Genomic DNA, 14400 nt, shown 5'->3' on the forward strand with positions numbered 1-14400 from the left:
ATACCGGAGGAGAGGGGGGATAGAGGAGGGGAGGGTGATACAGAAGGAGAGGGGAATAGAGGAGGAGAGGGGGATAGAGGGGAGGGTGATACAGGAGGAGAGGGGGATAGAGGAGAGGGGAATAGAGGAGGAGAGGGTGATACAGGAGGAGAGGGGAATAGAGGAGGGGAGGGTGATACAGGAGGAGAGGGGGATAGAGGAGGGGAGGGTGATACAGAAGGAGAGGGGAATAGAGGAGGGGAGGGTGATACAGGAGGAGAGGGGAATAGAGGAGGGGAGGGTGATACAGGAGGAGACGGGAATAGAGGAGGGGAGGGTGATACAGGAGGAGAGGGGGATAGAGGAGGGGAGGGTGATACAGCAGGAGAGGGGAATAGAGGAGAACAGGGTGATACAGGAGGAGAGGGAATAGAGGAGGGGAGGGTGATACAGGAGGAGAGGGGGATAGAGGAGAGGAGGGTGATACAGGAGGAGAGGGGAATAGAGGAGGGGAGGGTGATACAGGAGGAGAGGGGAATAGAGGAGGAGAGGGGGATAGAGGGGAGGGTGATACAGGAGGAGAGGGGAATAGAGGAGGGGAGGGTGATACAGGAGGAGAGGGGAATAGAGGAGGAGAGGGGGATAGAGGGGAGGGTGATACAGGAGGAGAGGGGGATAGAGGAGAGGGGAATAGAGGAGGAGAGGGTGATACAGGAGGAGAGGGGAATAGAGGAGGGGAGGGTGATACAGGAGGAGAGGGGGATAGAGGAGGGGAGGGTGATACAGAAGGAGAGGGGAATAGAGGAGGGGAGGGTGATACAGGAGGAGAGGGGAATAGAGGAGGGGAGGGTGATACAGGAGGAGACGGGAATAGAGGAGGGGAGGGTGATACAGGAGGAGAGGGGGATAGAGGAGGGGAGGGTGATACAGCAGGAGAGGGGAATAGAGGAGAACAGGGTGATACAGGAGGAGAGGGAATAGAGGAGGGGAGGGTGATACAGGAGGAGAGGGGGATAGAGGAGAGGAGGGTGATACAGGAGGAGAGGGGAATAGAGGAGGGGAGGGTGATACAGGAGGAGAGGGGAATAGAGGAGGAGAGGGGGATAGAGGGGAGGGTGATACAGGAGGAGAGGGGAATAGAGGAGGGGAGGGTGATACAGGAGGAGAGGGGAATAGAGGAGGAGAGGGGGATAGAGGGGAGGGTGATACAGGAGGAGAGGGGGATAGAGGAGGGGAGGGTGATACAGGAGGAGAGGGGAATAGAGGAGGAGAGGGGGGATACAGGAGGAGAGGGTGATACAGGAGGAGAGGGGAATAGAGGAGGAGAGGATGATACAGGAGGAGAGGGTGATACAGGAGGAGAGGGTGATACAGGAGGAGAGGATGATACAGGAGGAGAGGATGATACAGGAGGAGAGGGTGATAAAGGAGGAGAGGGTGATAAAGGAGGAGAGGGTGATACAGGAGGAGAGGATGATAGAGGAGGAGAGGATGATAAAGGAGGAGAGGATGATGCAGGAGGAGAGGATGATACAGGAGGAGAGGGTGATACAGGAGGAGAGGGTGATACAGGAGGAGAGGGCGATACAGGAGGAGAGGATGATAGAGGAGGAGAGGATGATACAGGAGGAGAGGGTGATACAGGAGGAGAGGATGATAGAGGAGGAGAGGATGATACAGGAGGAGAGGGTGATACAGGAGGAGAGGGTGATACAGGAGGAGAGGGTGATACAGGAGGAGAGGATGATACAGGAGGAGAGGGTGATACAGGAGGAGAGGGTGATACAGGAAGAGAGGATGATACAGGAGGAGAGGGTGAGACAGGAGGAGAGGGAGAATATGAATTGTGCTTGAGTTTCTTCTTCTGTAAACTGAGGGAAGGTTTAAAAAGAGGACTCATTTTTGTATCTGTGCCATTATGATGTCTGTGACAACATGGGCAGTGCCATTCAGGCTATCTCCATTTTAAAGTTGTTTTATTTTGTGTTTGAAAAAAGCATTATGTTACTATTGGGGATTCACCACCACCTACAATGGTGGAGTCCTGAAACAACTATTCTGTGTAATACATTTTATTGTGGCCACTAGGTGGCATTGATATAGTTTAAAGACATTTACAAACCAGAGAGCCCAATTTGAAGAAGAAGACGATGCTCTGCTCTTTGGCTGATCACTCCCAACCCATAGGAATCCCCACCTAGATGACCACTTTAAAATGGTGGAAGGCCTCGATGGCAATGTCCATGCTGAAACTGGTTCTATCCATCTAGAGCCATCTGTCTACCTGACAACCACCCTGTTATGCTGCAGGTTCACATCAGTACTGACAGTAGAGGGCAGCATAACTGCATAACTCTAGTGTTATTTTGCTCTCTGTCTCTAGCTCTGTTTCTCTTTCTATCTCACACACACACACACACAGGGTGTTTCCACACGTGTGTGGATGAACCATGTTAAGGTGTGTTTTGGGGCAGGATCCTAGAAAATTGACCTATCACGCGTTGGGGTTGTAGGGGCCAGTCACAAGTGGATAGTGGAGGAAACGACAGCTGTCTACCATCAGACCAGCCGAACGGACTAATATATTTAGTAGATTTTATAAAACTTTTATTTTCATTTATCGATTGGTGTGAGTGAAAACTGTGTTACGAAATCTGGAGCAGAAGAGCAGAGAGCACCATCTCTACACAGCATGACCCCGGAGAGAGAGAGGAGGAGGTAGGATATCTAGCTTCACATCAGATCGTAGTGCAGAAAAGACGTTTAATATCATAACTAAAAATAGAGAATCATTTTACAAATGTAAATGTTTTTAAATTATACATTATCTTATTCATAGTGTATTTCACCTGTATATATTTGCTCGAGTAACTGCATTGTATATTTGAGACTCAGGTCCAAAATTACTGCCTTGATAAAGACGAGCAGAAAATACTGTAGAAAATAAATCCCACTTGTGTTTCCTTATTATTCAATCTTCAAGGCAACCTTTGACTCAGTCTTTCACGCCACAAGACAACCAGTCAGTCGACATGTGCCTAGTCAACACTTTTTAGGCATTAATGGGAACCATAGAAAGTGGGTGTTGTGGTGTGCCTTAGATGTAGGGTATGAAGAGTTTACCCACCATGCACCCCATCACACACACTGTCATTATCATTGTACTATTTCTCTCTATCTTTCTCTCTGTCTCTCTTCCTTAGGATAATGAGTTGTGAAGCAGCGAGGGCTAGGCGGAGAGCAGAGTCTCAGGTGTTGATGGACATGTCTCAACTCCTCCCCCTCCCTTCCTCCCTCCGCCCACAGCTAGACAAACCCTCCATCATACGACTAACCATCAGCTACCTACGCATACACACACTGCTCTCTGGTACACACACACACACACACACACACACACTCACTTTCTCTCTCTCTCTCTCACTCACTCACTCACTCACTCACTCACTCACAAACAAACAAACAAATACACACACCCAGTCATGTTGTTTATGTCTCTTTATCCTAGGCTTTGCTGACCGGCAGACGTGGGAGAGGAGGGACGAGGAGGGAGAGAGGGAAACGAGGGAGGAGGGAGAGAGGGAGAGGAGGGAGGAGGGAGTGAGAGAGAGGTGGGCGGAGGGAAATAAGGAGGCGGGAGACAGGGAGCTCGGGGAGAGGAGGGAGGAGCGAAAGAAGGAGATGGGGGAGACAGATCTATACCTGAGGATTCTGGGTGGCTTTGTCGTCGTGGTAACGACCGAAGGAGACATGATCTACCTGTCAGATAACATCAGAGAATACATGGGTTTAACTCAGGTACTTACACACACACACACACACACACACCACACACACACACACACACACACACACACACACACACACACACACACACACACACACACACACACACACACACAAACTGAGTGATTTATATATGTATATATTCTCCAGGTGGAGTTGATGGGGCATAGCATATATGATTTCACACACCCCTCTGACCATAAGGAAATCAGAGACAACCTTGACCTCACTGCAGGTGTGTAAACAGATGTAGGATCTTCAATTTTTATCCTTCTGTAGCAAACTGGCTCAAATTAAGATCATACATCTGTACATATACAGTACCAGTCAGAAGTTTGGACACAGCTACTCATTCATGGAGTTTTCTTAATTTTTACAATTTTCTACATCATAGAATAATAGTGAAGACGTCAAAACTATGAAATAACACATATGGAGTCATGTAGTAACCAAAAAAGTCTGAAACAAATCTAAATATATTTTAGATTTTAGATTCTTCAAAGCAGCCACTCTTTCCCTTGATGACAACTTTGCACACTCTTGGCATTCTCTCAACCAGCTTTTTGAGGTAGTCACCTGGAATGCATTTTAATTAACAGGTGTGCCTTGTTACAAGTTCATTTGTGGAATTTCTTTCCTTCTTAATTAAATAAAGGTTCATTAATAATAAAAAAGTGCTCAGCATATGTGGGAACTCCTTCAAGACTGTTGGAAAAGCATTCCAGGTGAAGCTGGTTGAGAGAATGCCAAGAGTGTGCAAAGCAGTCATGAAGGCAACGGGAGGCTACTTTGAAGAATCTAACATATCAAATATATTTTGGGTTACTACATGATTATATATGTGTTATTTCATAGTTTTGGTTTCTTCACTATTATTCTACAATGTAGAAAATTGTCAAAATAAAATAAAACTCTTGAATGAGTAGGTGTGTCCAAACTTTTGACTGGTACTGTATGTGTGTTAGTGGTGTGTTCTGCTTTTACTGACTAGGTATGGTATTTCCTTACAAAATAATTGATTCTGAAATGGTTGTCTGATAGTTGTGAAATAGCTGTGTAATGTTTGTGAGACAGTTGCATGATAGTTGTGAAAGGGTTTTGTCATAGTTGTGAAATGGTTGTGTGATAGTTGTGTGATGGTTGTATTGTGTTTGTACTTCCAGGGCGGAGCGGGTGTGGAGGACTGAGAGACTTTCTGATGAGGATGAAGTGTACAGTGACTCACAGAGGAAGAACTGTCAACCTCAGATCAGCCGGCTGGAGGGTGAAGATTAACTTCAAATAAACCTTTAGTTACACTTTTCGTGCCAAATGGTCCCTGTCATCAGGATAGAGTTGACAAACAACTTTTTGGTGACAAGAAAAAGGTGTATTTACCATTTGTAAATTCCAGTTAAATGTGTGTGTGTGTGTGTTTATGTGTGTGTTTATGTGTGTGTGTGTGTGTGTGTGTGTGTGTGTGTGTGTGTGTGTGTGTGTGTGTGTGTGTGTGTGTGTGTGTGTGTGTGTGTGTGTGTATGTGTTACTGTTGTTGTGTTAGGTGCTGCAGTGTCGAGGGTGTTTGAAGGTGTGTGTGTCAGGACCCTCTCTTACTTGTGTGCTCTTCACCTGCCAGCCCCTGTCCCTCACACACACACTCCTACACACACACACCTTCACCAGCCATCACAGCATGGACATGAGGTTCACTTACTGTGACCAAAGGTAACACACACACTCAGATTCGCACACAAACACACGCATGCACAAACATACAGATACATACGCACTCCCACAAACACACATAAAATATACACAAAACCATCATCTGTATGTGTGTGTGTGTGTGTGTGTTGTAGGGTGACTGGGTTGTTAAGTTATCGTCCAGAGGAGTTGCTGGGTGTCTCTATGTATGATCTGTGTCACACTCTGGACTTACACACTCTGACCAAAAGCCACCTGAACCGTGAGTACACACACACACGCACGCACGCACGCACACACACACACACACACACACACACACACACACACACACACACACACACACACACACACACACACACACACACACTCATATGTCCTGTATTAGAGGCACTAACAAGATGCCTCCCCCCTCCAGTGTGTTCTAAGGGTCAGTCAGTGAGTGGGGTGTACAGGGTGTTGGTTAGAGGGGGAGGGTACATGTGGGCAGAAACTCACAGTGCTGTCATCTCCAAACCCCGCCCGACGCAGCCACACCCATCACAGCCACACCAATCTAGACCCTCACCGCCACTCTTCGTCGCTTGTGTCACATACATCCTCAGGTAGGAGGGGCCACAGAGTGTTCACGTTATGTATGCTGTAGCCATAGTATTGTAAAGAGTATTTTAGAGATAGCATTGTAGAGATAATATTTAAGAGATAGTATTGTAGAGATAATATTAAAGAGATAGCATTGCACAGATAATATTAAAGAGATAACATTGTAGAGACAATATTAGAGATAGCATTGTAGAGATAATATTAAAGTGATAGTATTGTAGAGATAATATTAAAGTGATAGTATTGTAGAGATAATATTAAAGTGATAGTATTGTAGAGATAATGTTTAAAGAGATAGCATTGTAGAGATAATGTTTAAAGAGACAGCATTGTAGAGATAATGTTTAAAGAGACAGCATTGTAGAGATAATGTTTAAAGAGACAGCATTGTAGAGATAATATTAAAGAGATAGCATTGTAAAGATAATATTAAAGAGATAGCATTGTAGAGATAATGTTTAAAGAGACAGCATTGTAGCTGTAGCATTGTTGCCACTATGACACAACGTGTGATGTTGCTGTAAGCGTGTGTGTGTCTAAGGACAGCGTGTATGTGTGTGTGCGTGTGTGTTTCAGTGGTGTTGAAGAGCCAACTCAGCTTCTGTCTCTGGGCCAGATGAACTGAGGGGAGTAACCTCTAGCCCCTCCCTGGACCTCTTTGAGGAAGGACATTTTTCATTCTATATAACAATTCTGCATTTTCTACATAAAATCTTAGCTTTATTTAGCATAGCTGTAGCTACATATTGTGAAACAGACACTGTGAAGATATTAATGTGATTAAGACTGTTTGCTAATAAATAATCATATCCACTTCTGCAAATGCAGTGTACAATGCGTTTGTTGCCTTTGGCCTATGGTTTGTGATTGATAAACTGTTGAGTGAAGGTTATAATCAAAGACACAGGAAGTCTTGGGTTTAGACTAACGTTATACGACAGTTTTCCCCTTCTCATATCATCACGACCTCTCCCTGGCCTTTCTGAATTTATGCTGTGTTCAGGTGCTCGTCAGAGCTTCCTGTTTCCTAGTTGTGTTGTCAGGAAATGCGACTTTGTTTCATTCATGTGTTTTTTGGTCGAAACAATTTTACAACCAATAAGATTTTTGCTAGCTTGAGAAGCTACATTATCCATATTGATAAGCTACATTATCCATATTGTAGTTGTCAAAAACGGATTTGTCGTCATCTTTAGGTTGAAAAGGTCAAAGGTCAGTGGTGAAACTTCGCGTCTCTGGAAACAACATTTTCGATTATGAGGGTCGTTCAAGAGAAACTTCCCAGTCAGAACTTCTGATAACTCGGATATCATGTGAACGCAGCATACAACTAGGCTATTCATCCTGTGAGGTTTTCGTCTGAGTCACATGACATATGACACACACACACACACACACACACACACACACACACACACACACACACACACACACACCTGAGGCCAAGTGGAGGTCCATCTGAGATGTGAACAAACAGACAGACACGAAACGAAACCACAACTTCCTGCAAAGAGACATTCAACTGGGGCGTTCTCGTGGGAACCTTTTCAACTCTTCACCTCTCAACCGTCCTACACACACACACACACACACACACACACACACACACACACACACACACACACACACACACACACACACACACACACACACACACACACACTGATGCATTACACACTCCCTCTACCTCCTATATTTCAGACCCATCCCTCTACAGAGACACCCCTGGTCTCAATCTACTATAGACACACCAAGTCTCAATAATCTACCATAGACACCCCTAGTCTCAATAATCTACAATAGACACGCCTAGTCTCAATAATCTACTGTAGCGACCCCTTGTCTCAATAATCTATTGTGGCGTCTCTCTACAGAGACACCCCTCGTCTCAATCTACTATAGACACCACTGGTCTCAATAATCTACTGTAGTTTCCCTCTACAAAGACACCTCTGGTCTCAATAATCTACCTTACACAACCCTGGTCTCAAAAATCTACTGTAGACACCCCTAGTCTCAATCTATATAGACACCCCTGGTCTCAATAACCTACTGTAGACACCCCTACTGTAGACACCCCTACTGTAGACAGCCCTAGTCTCAATAATCTACTGTAGACAGCCCTGGTATCAATAATCTACTGTAGACAGCCCTGGTATCAATAATCTACTGTAGACACCCCTGGTATCAATAATCTACTGTAGACAGCCCTGGTATCAATAATCTACTGTAGACAGCCCTGGTATCAATAATCTACTGTAGACACCCCTAGTCTCAATAATCTACTGTAGACACCCCTACTGTAGACACCCCTAGTATCAATAATCTACTGTAGACACCCCTGGTATCAATAATCTACTGTAGACAGCCCTAGTCTCAATAATCTACTGTAGACACCCCTACTGTAGACACCCCTACTGTAGACACCCCTAGTATCAATAATCTACTGTAGACACCCCTGGTATCAATAATCTACTGTAGACACCCCTGGTATCAACAATCTACTGTAGACAGTCCTAGTCTCAATAATCTACTGTAGACAGTCCTAGTCTCAATAATCTACTGTAGACACCCCTGGTATCAATAATCTACTGTATTTTATTTATCTACTTCCCTCAACCTGCACTGATGTGAAAAAACTGGACTAGACAAATGAAACATTGTAGTCATGCTCCATACTACTTTCCTCAGTTCTGATGTGTTGTCAGATCAGATGAATGGGATATATGGGTTATATGAGGAGAAGAGGGGATGTACCTCTAACCTGCACCCCCGCTGCACCCCCACTCTTCTTGAACTGCACTGTTGGTTAAGGGCTTGTAAGTAAGCATTTCACAGTAAGATCTACACCTGTGAAAAATAAAGTTAGCTTTGATGTGATTTGATTAGAGGAAGACACTGTAGACTGTTGAGTCGGGGCGACAGGTATCCCAGCGGGTAGCTGAAAGGTTGCTGGTTCGAATCCCCTAGATTAAAAATGTGTCGATGTGCCATTGAGCAAGGCACTCAACTGTAATTTCTTCTGTAAATGGCTCTGGATAAGAGTGTCTGCTAAATGACTGAAATCTAAATGTAAACTGCGCTGAGAGCATCAGCAGGTGCTGGAGGGTTGCTGGAGCCATCTAGTGGCTAATAGGTGTCAATGCTCCTCTTATCAGCTGTTACTATTGTGTTTTTACAGGGCAATGTAATACACTATGGTGGCCAGATGGAGGCAGCATAGTAGTCTGAATGATCTGCTGGGGGCAACCTAACCCCCCCCCCCACCCCCCCTCTGTCCACATGCACATTAACCTTCTGCATATCACATTTCTCTCAACCCTTGGAAGGCAGCTGTGGCTGGGCTAGGCTGATCAGGCAAGAGCCAGGCTCCTGGAGCTCCACCAGGCCCCAGGTTCCCTCACACTCCACTGGGTCACCTTGACTATAAACAGGGTCAAAACCAGGAAGTGTCACCCTGAAACAGTAACAGTCAGTCAGTGAGGGGTTACCCTGTGTAAGAGATTTAATCAAAGATGAAGATAATTGTATAGTTAACGCTTCTGTTCCCTCCCTCTTCTCTCTTCAATTCGCTCACTGTGAAGAGACAAGAGGGAGATGGAGAGGGACACTTTGACTTTACATAGGTCTATATTGAGACATTCTCATGAGAGAGTGGAGCAAGATAGAAAAAGAGAGGAGGGAGAGAGAGAGAGAGGGAGAATTCTCCTGGTAATTGAGTTTGGACTGGAACCGTTTCCATCTCACTCCTCTGACTCTCCTCAGTTCCAAGCTCAGCTCTTTTCTTTGGAAAAGTAAAAAGAACTAACGCATTCTTTATCATATTCTACATGACATGAGTTACATGTTTGCTCTACACAGTGTATTTATATCTGAACATTCGGTAACGTTGGCGCCCTCCTGAACAGACCCCTGTTTACAACCTCCTCATCCCCCTCCCCCCTCCTCAGCCAGTGGTCGGTGGGTGTTGTCCGGTCGTCAGCCAATGACGGGCCAGCATTCACCCTTTGACACATGACCATGATAAATCACTGACTGGCAGCGTAGAGCGGACAACAAGAGGGAGGAGAGGGGGGAGGAGGAGAGGGGGAGGGGGTGAGTGCGAAAAATTTAATGTGGAGAGAGAAAGAGAAAAGGGGTAGAAAGAAAAGGAGAGAGAGGAAAGGGTATAGAGAAAGAGTTAAGAGAGAGAGGGTTGAGAGAGAGAAAAAGAGAGAGAGTTATAAGAGAGAGTTGAGGGAGAGTTAAGAGAAAGAAAATGAGAGAGTTAAGAGAGCGAGAATAAAGAGAGAGAGTTGAGAGAGTTAAGAGAGAGAAAAAGAGAGAGAGTTATAAGAGAGAGTTAAGAGAGAGAAAAAGAGAGAGAGTTATAAGAGAGAGTTAAGAGAGAGTAAAGAGAGAGAGAGTTGAGAGAGAGAGAGTTAAGAGAGAGAGAGAGTTAAGAGAGAGAATAAAGAGAGAGAGTTAAGAGAGCGAGTTAAGAGAGAGTTGAGAGTTAAGAGAGAGAGAGTTAAGAGTGAGAGAGTTAAGAGTGAGAGAGAGTTGAGAGAGGCAAGAGAGAGAGTTAAGAGAGAGTTAAGAGAGCGAGAGAGAGAGTTAAGAGAGAGAATAAAGAGAGAGAGTAAAGAGAGAGAGAGTTAAGAGAGAGAGAGCGAGAGGGGAGAGAGAGAGAGAGAGAGAGAGGGAGAGAGAGAGTTGAGAGAGAGAGAGAGAGGGAGAGAGAGAGTTGAGAGAGAGAGAGAGAGAGAGAGAGAGAGAGAGAGAGAGAGAGAGAGAGAGAGAGAGAGAGAGTTGAGAGAGAGAGAGAGAGAGAGAGAGAAGGGTCAGGGTCCATCCCTCTCTAACCATTATTAGTATTAATAGAACACCTGTTATAATGGGACAGGGATTGTAGTCAGGAGACACACAGCTCTAGGACGGATGCATCATAGTGAAGTGATGTGTGGACTGACTGGGTTTGAACCTGTGTTGTCTCTGTGTTGAGGTGTTGAGGTGAACCACGCTCATGTGTTGAGTAACCTTTGATTGAGTGTGTTTGTGTGTGTGTGTGTGTGTGTGTGTGTGTGTGTGTGTGTGTGTGTGTGTGTGTGTGTGTGTGTGTGTGTGTGTGTGTGTGTGTGTGTGTGTGTGTGTGTGTGTGTGTGTGTGTGTGTGTGTCTGATCCCAGATGGCCTCACCTTAAATCAAATAATAATGTAATGTTCCCGCTGTGTTTTTCTAAGTGTCTGTGTCAGTACCAGGACCCAGATTATCAGATGTTATCTGGTGTTCAGAGTCCAATAGGTGCAGGCTGGGGTCAGTGCCTCTATTCAGACAGACTCAACACAATTTGGTTGAATATCTGTAGATCTCCTACACAGAGCAACGTACAACCTCACACGACTACATACAGCTAGCTACACACCCAGTGGAAATACGGGACACTCGGACAGGTTTTTAGGAATTTGTCAAATGTACTAGAGACACACACACACACATGCATACACACATGAGTGCGCACACATGCGTGTGTATTGTCGGAATTCCTAAAAACCTGTCTTCGTGTTCATATTTCCACGGGTGGGGTTGTGTGTAGTTGTGTGTCTGCTATCCACAGGTAATGAACTGAACTCCAGTATGAACTTGATCTGATCAATCTACTCCCTGACTGTCCATCTAGTTTTGTGGACTATTTAACATGGAGCGTCTCTACGTTTTTCTGTCTTTTCAAAGCTACTTTTCGTAGTTCACACAGAGTGATTATTGATAGTCTTAAAGCAAATCTACTTTGAAACAAAAGTATCCACCTCACACACATGGTTATGGGTTAAAAGAAAGTAGACACCTCACACACATGGTTATGGGTTTAAAGAAAGTAGACACTTGGACCATATCAGATATACAGTTGACATGTATTACATTTTGGAGTTTGCATCCAAATATTACACTTCATATACATCACAGAAGACTGAAGTTTAACAAAACCGTTTGACATAGAAACACCGGATTTTGGTGAAAAAAAGTGTATTAATTATGAAATAATGAAATATATGAATAACACCCATGAGGCCACTAGAGGGCAGTTTGGTCATTCGACTGCAGTAAAGGGCCTACTCTCTAGTATAGTTATTGACTTTCCACTCAAGGGTAGCTTCCCTACACAACATAATCAAATGAAATCACAAAATAATTTCAAACAACATGGGCAGGACTGGACTCGTCATGATATCAGGACAGGTTTCAGGGCTTATTCAGGAATGTCAGGAACTGTGTAGACACAAGGCCCTGTCTTAAAGAGAGAACAGGAGTGGTCAGTGGTGAGGAACGGTGAGAGCAGTGAGAGTTGAGCTGCCAGAGAGAGAGCAGTGAGAGCTGAGCTGCCAGAGAGAGAGCAGTGAGAGTTGAGCTGCCAGAGAGAGAGAGCAGTGAGAGTTGAGCTGCCAGGGAGAGAGCAGTGAGAGTTGAGCTGCCAGAGAGAGAGATCAGTGAGAGTTGAGCTGCCAGAGAGAGAGCAATGAGAGTTGAGCTGCCAGAGAGAGAGAGCAGTGAGAGTTGAGCTGCCAGAGAGAGAGCAGTGAGAGTTGAGCTGCCAGAGAGAGAGCAGTGAGAGTTGAGCTGCCAGAGAGAGAGAGCAGTGAGAGTTGAGCTGCCAGAGAGAGAGCAGTGAGAGTTGAGAGACAGAGAGAGAGCAGTGAGAGTTGAGCTGCCAGAGAGAGCAGTGAGAGTTGATCTGCCAGAGAGAGAGCAGTGAGAGTTGAGCTGCCAGGGACAGAGCACCAGATAGAACCTTCTGCCGGTGTGTGTGTCTTGTTAAAGCAGGTCATCAGTGGACAAGAGAGGGGGCACGTCTCAAAATGGACCTCTGCCAGGGGCGAGAGGAGGGGAGCGCTAGGTATTAGACCACTACCCTTCATACTGTCTTGTCACTCCAGTAGATCTCTTCTACTCGTGGTGGTACAGAAGAGAGTGCACCCTGGACCCAGCAAAGGAAAAACAGGTTGGTCAGAGGGCCACATCCTGATTGGACGCTGTCTTATCTCTGGTTTATGATTGGCTCAGACCCCAGACCAGGCAGTAAATTAGTCCTACTGACAAACACAGCAATTGAGGACAGCCATAAATAATATAATCATTCAACAATAACTACAATAAAATGATATACGCACTCTTTGATCTCTCTCTCCCTCTACCTGAGCTGATCAAAGTGGGAAGGGAAAGAAGAGAGAGAGACAAAGTGCAGATCCGTATCTGCATGTCAGAACCACTGGCTCAGCTCATTCTCTACCTCAGCCAGTCTCCGCTGGGTGCAGATCTGTCTCTGCGTGTCAGAACCACTGGCTCAGCTCATTCTCTACCTCAGCCAGTCTCCGCTGGGTGCAGATCTGTCTCTGCGTGTCAGAACCACTGGCTCAGCTCATTCTCTACCTCAGCCAGTCTCCGCTGGGTGCAGATCTGTCTCTGCATGTCAGAACCACTGGCTCAGCTCATTCTCTACCTCAGCCAGTCTCCGCTGGGTGCACATCTGTCTCTCTGAGCAGACACTTCCTGTCATACTTCTACTTATACACCAGCGACTGATGAAGACATCAGCTTATACTGAATGATGTGCAATTCGTCTTTTTGATGCAAGACAGGGAGCATCCCTTCAATGTACCTTGTCTGTTATTCCTTTCTTAAGAGTGCTGGGCAACTATCAGTTATACATCTGATCTGTTATAACAGATGTTCTCACTACGTGATTTGACAGCAAACGAGAGAGCCATCTGTAACAGACAGGTGCATTGACGATAGGATCTTGTCTTTCATTATATAGGGCTAACTTTGATGTCAAAGAGGAAAGAACCCTTTTTTAAAACCCTTTTTGGTTCTATATGGAACACTTTTTCAGGGTTTTTTATAGAACCTTTATGGAGAATGGTTCTATAAATAACCGTTCTCAATCTCATAGGTTCTTTGTAGAACAATACAGGGTTTTCAATTCTGGTTTAACAGCCATATTATATACAAATTCCATCGGTTTTCTTACTATGTTTATTGACAAATTCAATTCAATTCAAAAGAACCATTGAAGGACTCAAAGGGTTCTTTGGGGAAGTATGGTTCCACATAGAACCATCACCCTTACCAAAGAACCATTAAGGAACCCACATTCTTTTGTGTGTAGGCCTACGTTCTTTGGTATTACTTTCTCATTAAAATAACTACCTCTTACAAAAAATACTATTTTTGATTTCCATTATTTTCAGTCAGACTGTCATAGTACACAAGAAACTCTCCGGAGTGTTAAATCAACATTGAAAGTGTTGTCTGTGTGGAACCATAAAGACACCATAACAGTGCTAAATGTTTGAGAAGCCTTCGCATAAAGAA

General features: G+C 45.0%; 1 protein-coding gene across 1 annotated transcript; it reads left to right on the forward strand.

Annotated features, from left to right (window-relative positions):
- The first annotated feature begins 2419 nt into the window (after positions 1 to 2419).
- On the forward strand, positions 2420 to 6868 carry LOC109865102 (endothelial PAS domain-containing protein 1-like). Its single transcript, XM_031799526.1, has 9 exons — positions 2420 to 2697; positions 3183 to 3349; positions 3488 to 3777; positions 3916 to 4000; positions 4929 to 5029; positions 5306 to 5469; positions 5604 to 5710; positions 5867 to 6053; positions 6628 to 6868. The coding sequence occupies exons 1-9, from the start codon at positions 2672 to 2674 to the stop codon at positions 6674 to 6676; spliced, it is 1176 nt and encodes a 391-aa protein (XP_031655386.1). The 5' UTR covers positions 2420 to 2671; the 3' UTR covers positions 6677 to 6868.
- The last annotated feature ends 7532 nt before the right edge of the window (positions 6869 to 14400 follow it).

Source organism: Oncorhynchus kisutch, linkage group LG20 (genome assembly GCF_002021735.2).
Source record: "Oncorhynchus kisutch isolate 150728-3 linkage group LG20, Okis_V2, whole genome shotgun sequence".
Classification (NCBI taxonomy): Eukaryota; Metazoa; Chordata; class Actinopteri; order Salmoniformes; family Salmonidae; genus Oncorhynchus; species Oncorhynchus kisutch.

Bases quoted from the DNA above. Each gene is read 5' to 3' on its own strand.
- LOC109865102 (XM_031799526.1), top strand. From the start codon at position 2,672: ATGACCCCGGAGAGAGAGAGGAGGAG. The intron at 3,778-3,915 runs GTACTTACACAC...TATATTCTCCAG, and splicing joins AATACATGGGTTTAACTCAG to GTGGAGTTGATGGGGCATAG. The intron at 5,711-5,866 runs GTGAGTACACAC...TCCCCCCTCCAG, and splicing joins GACCAAAAGCCACCTGAACC to TGTGTTCTAAGGGTCAGTCA.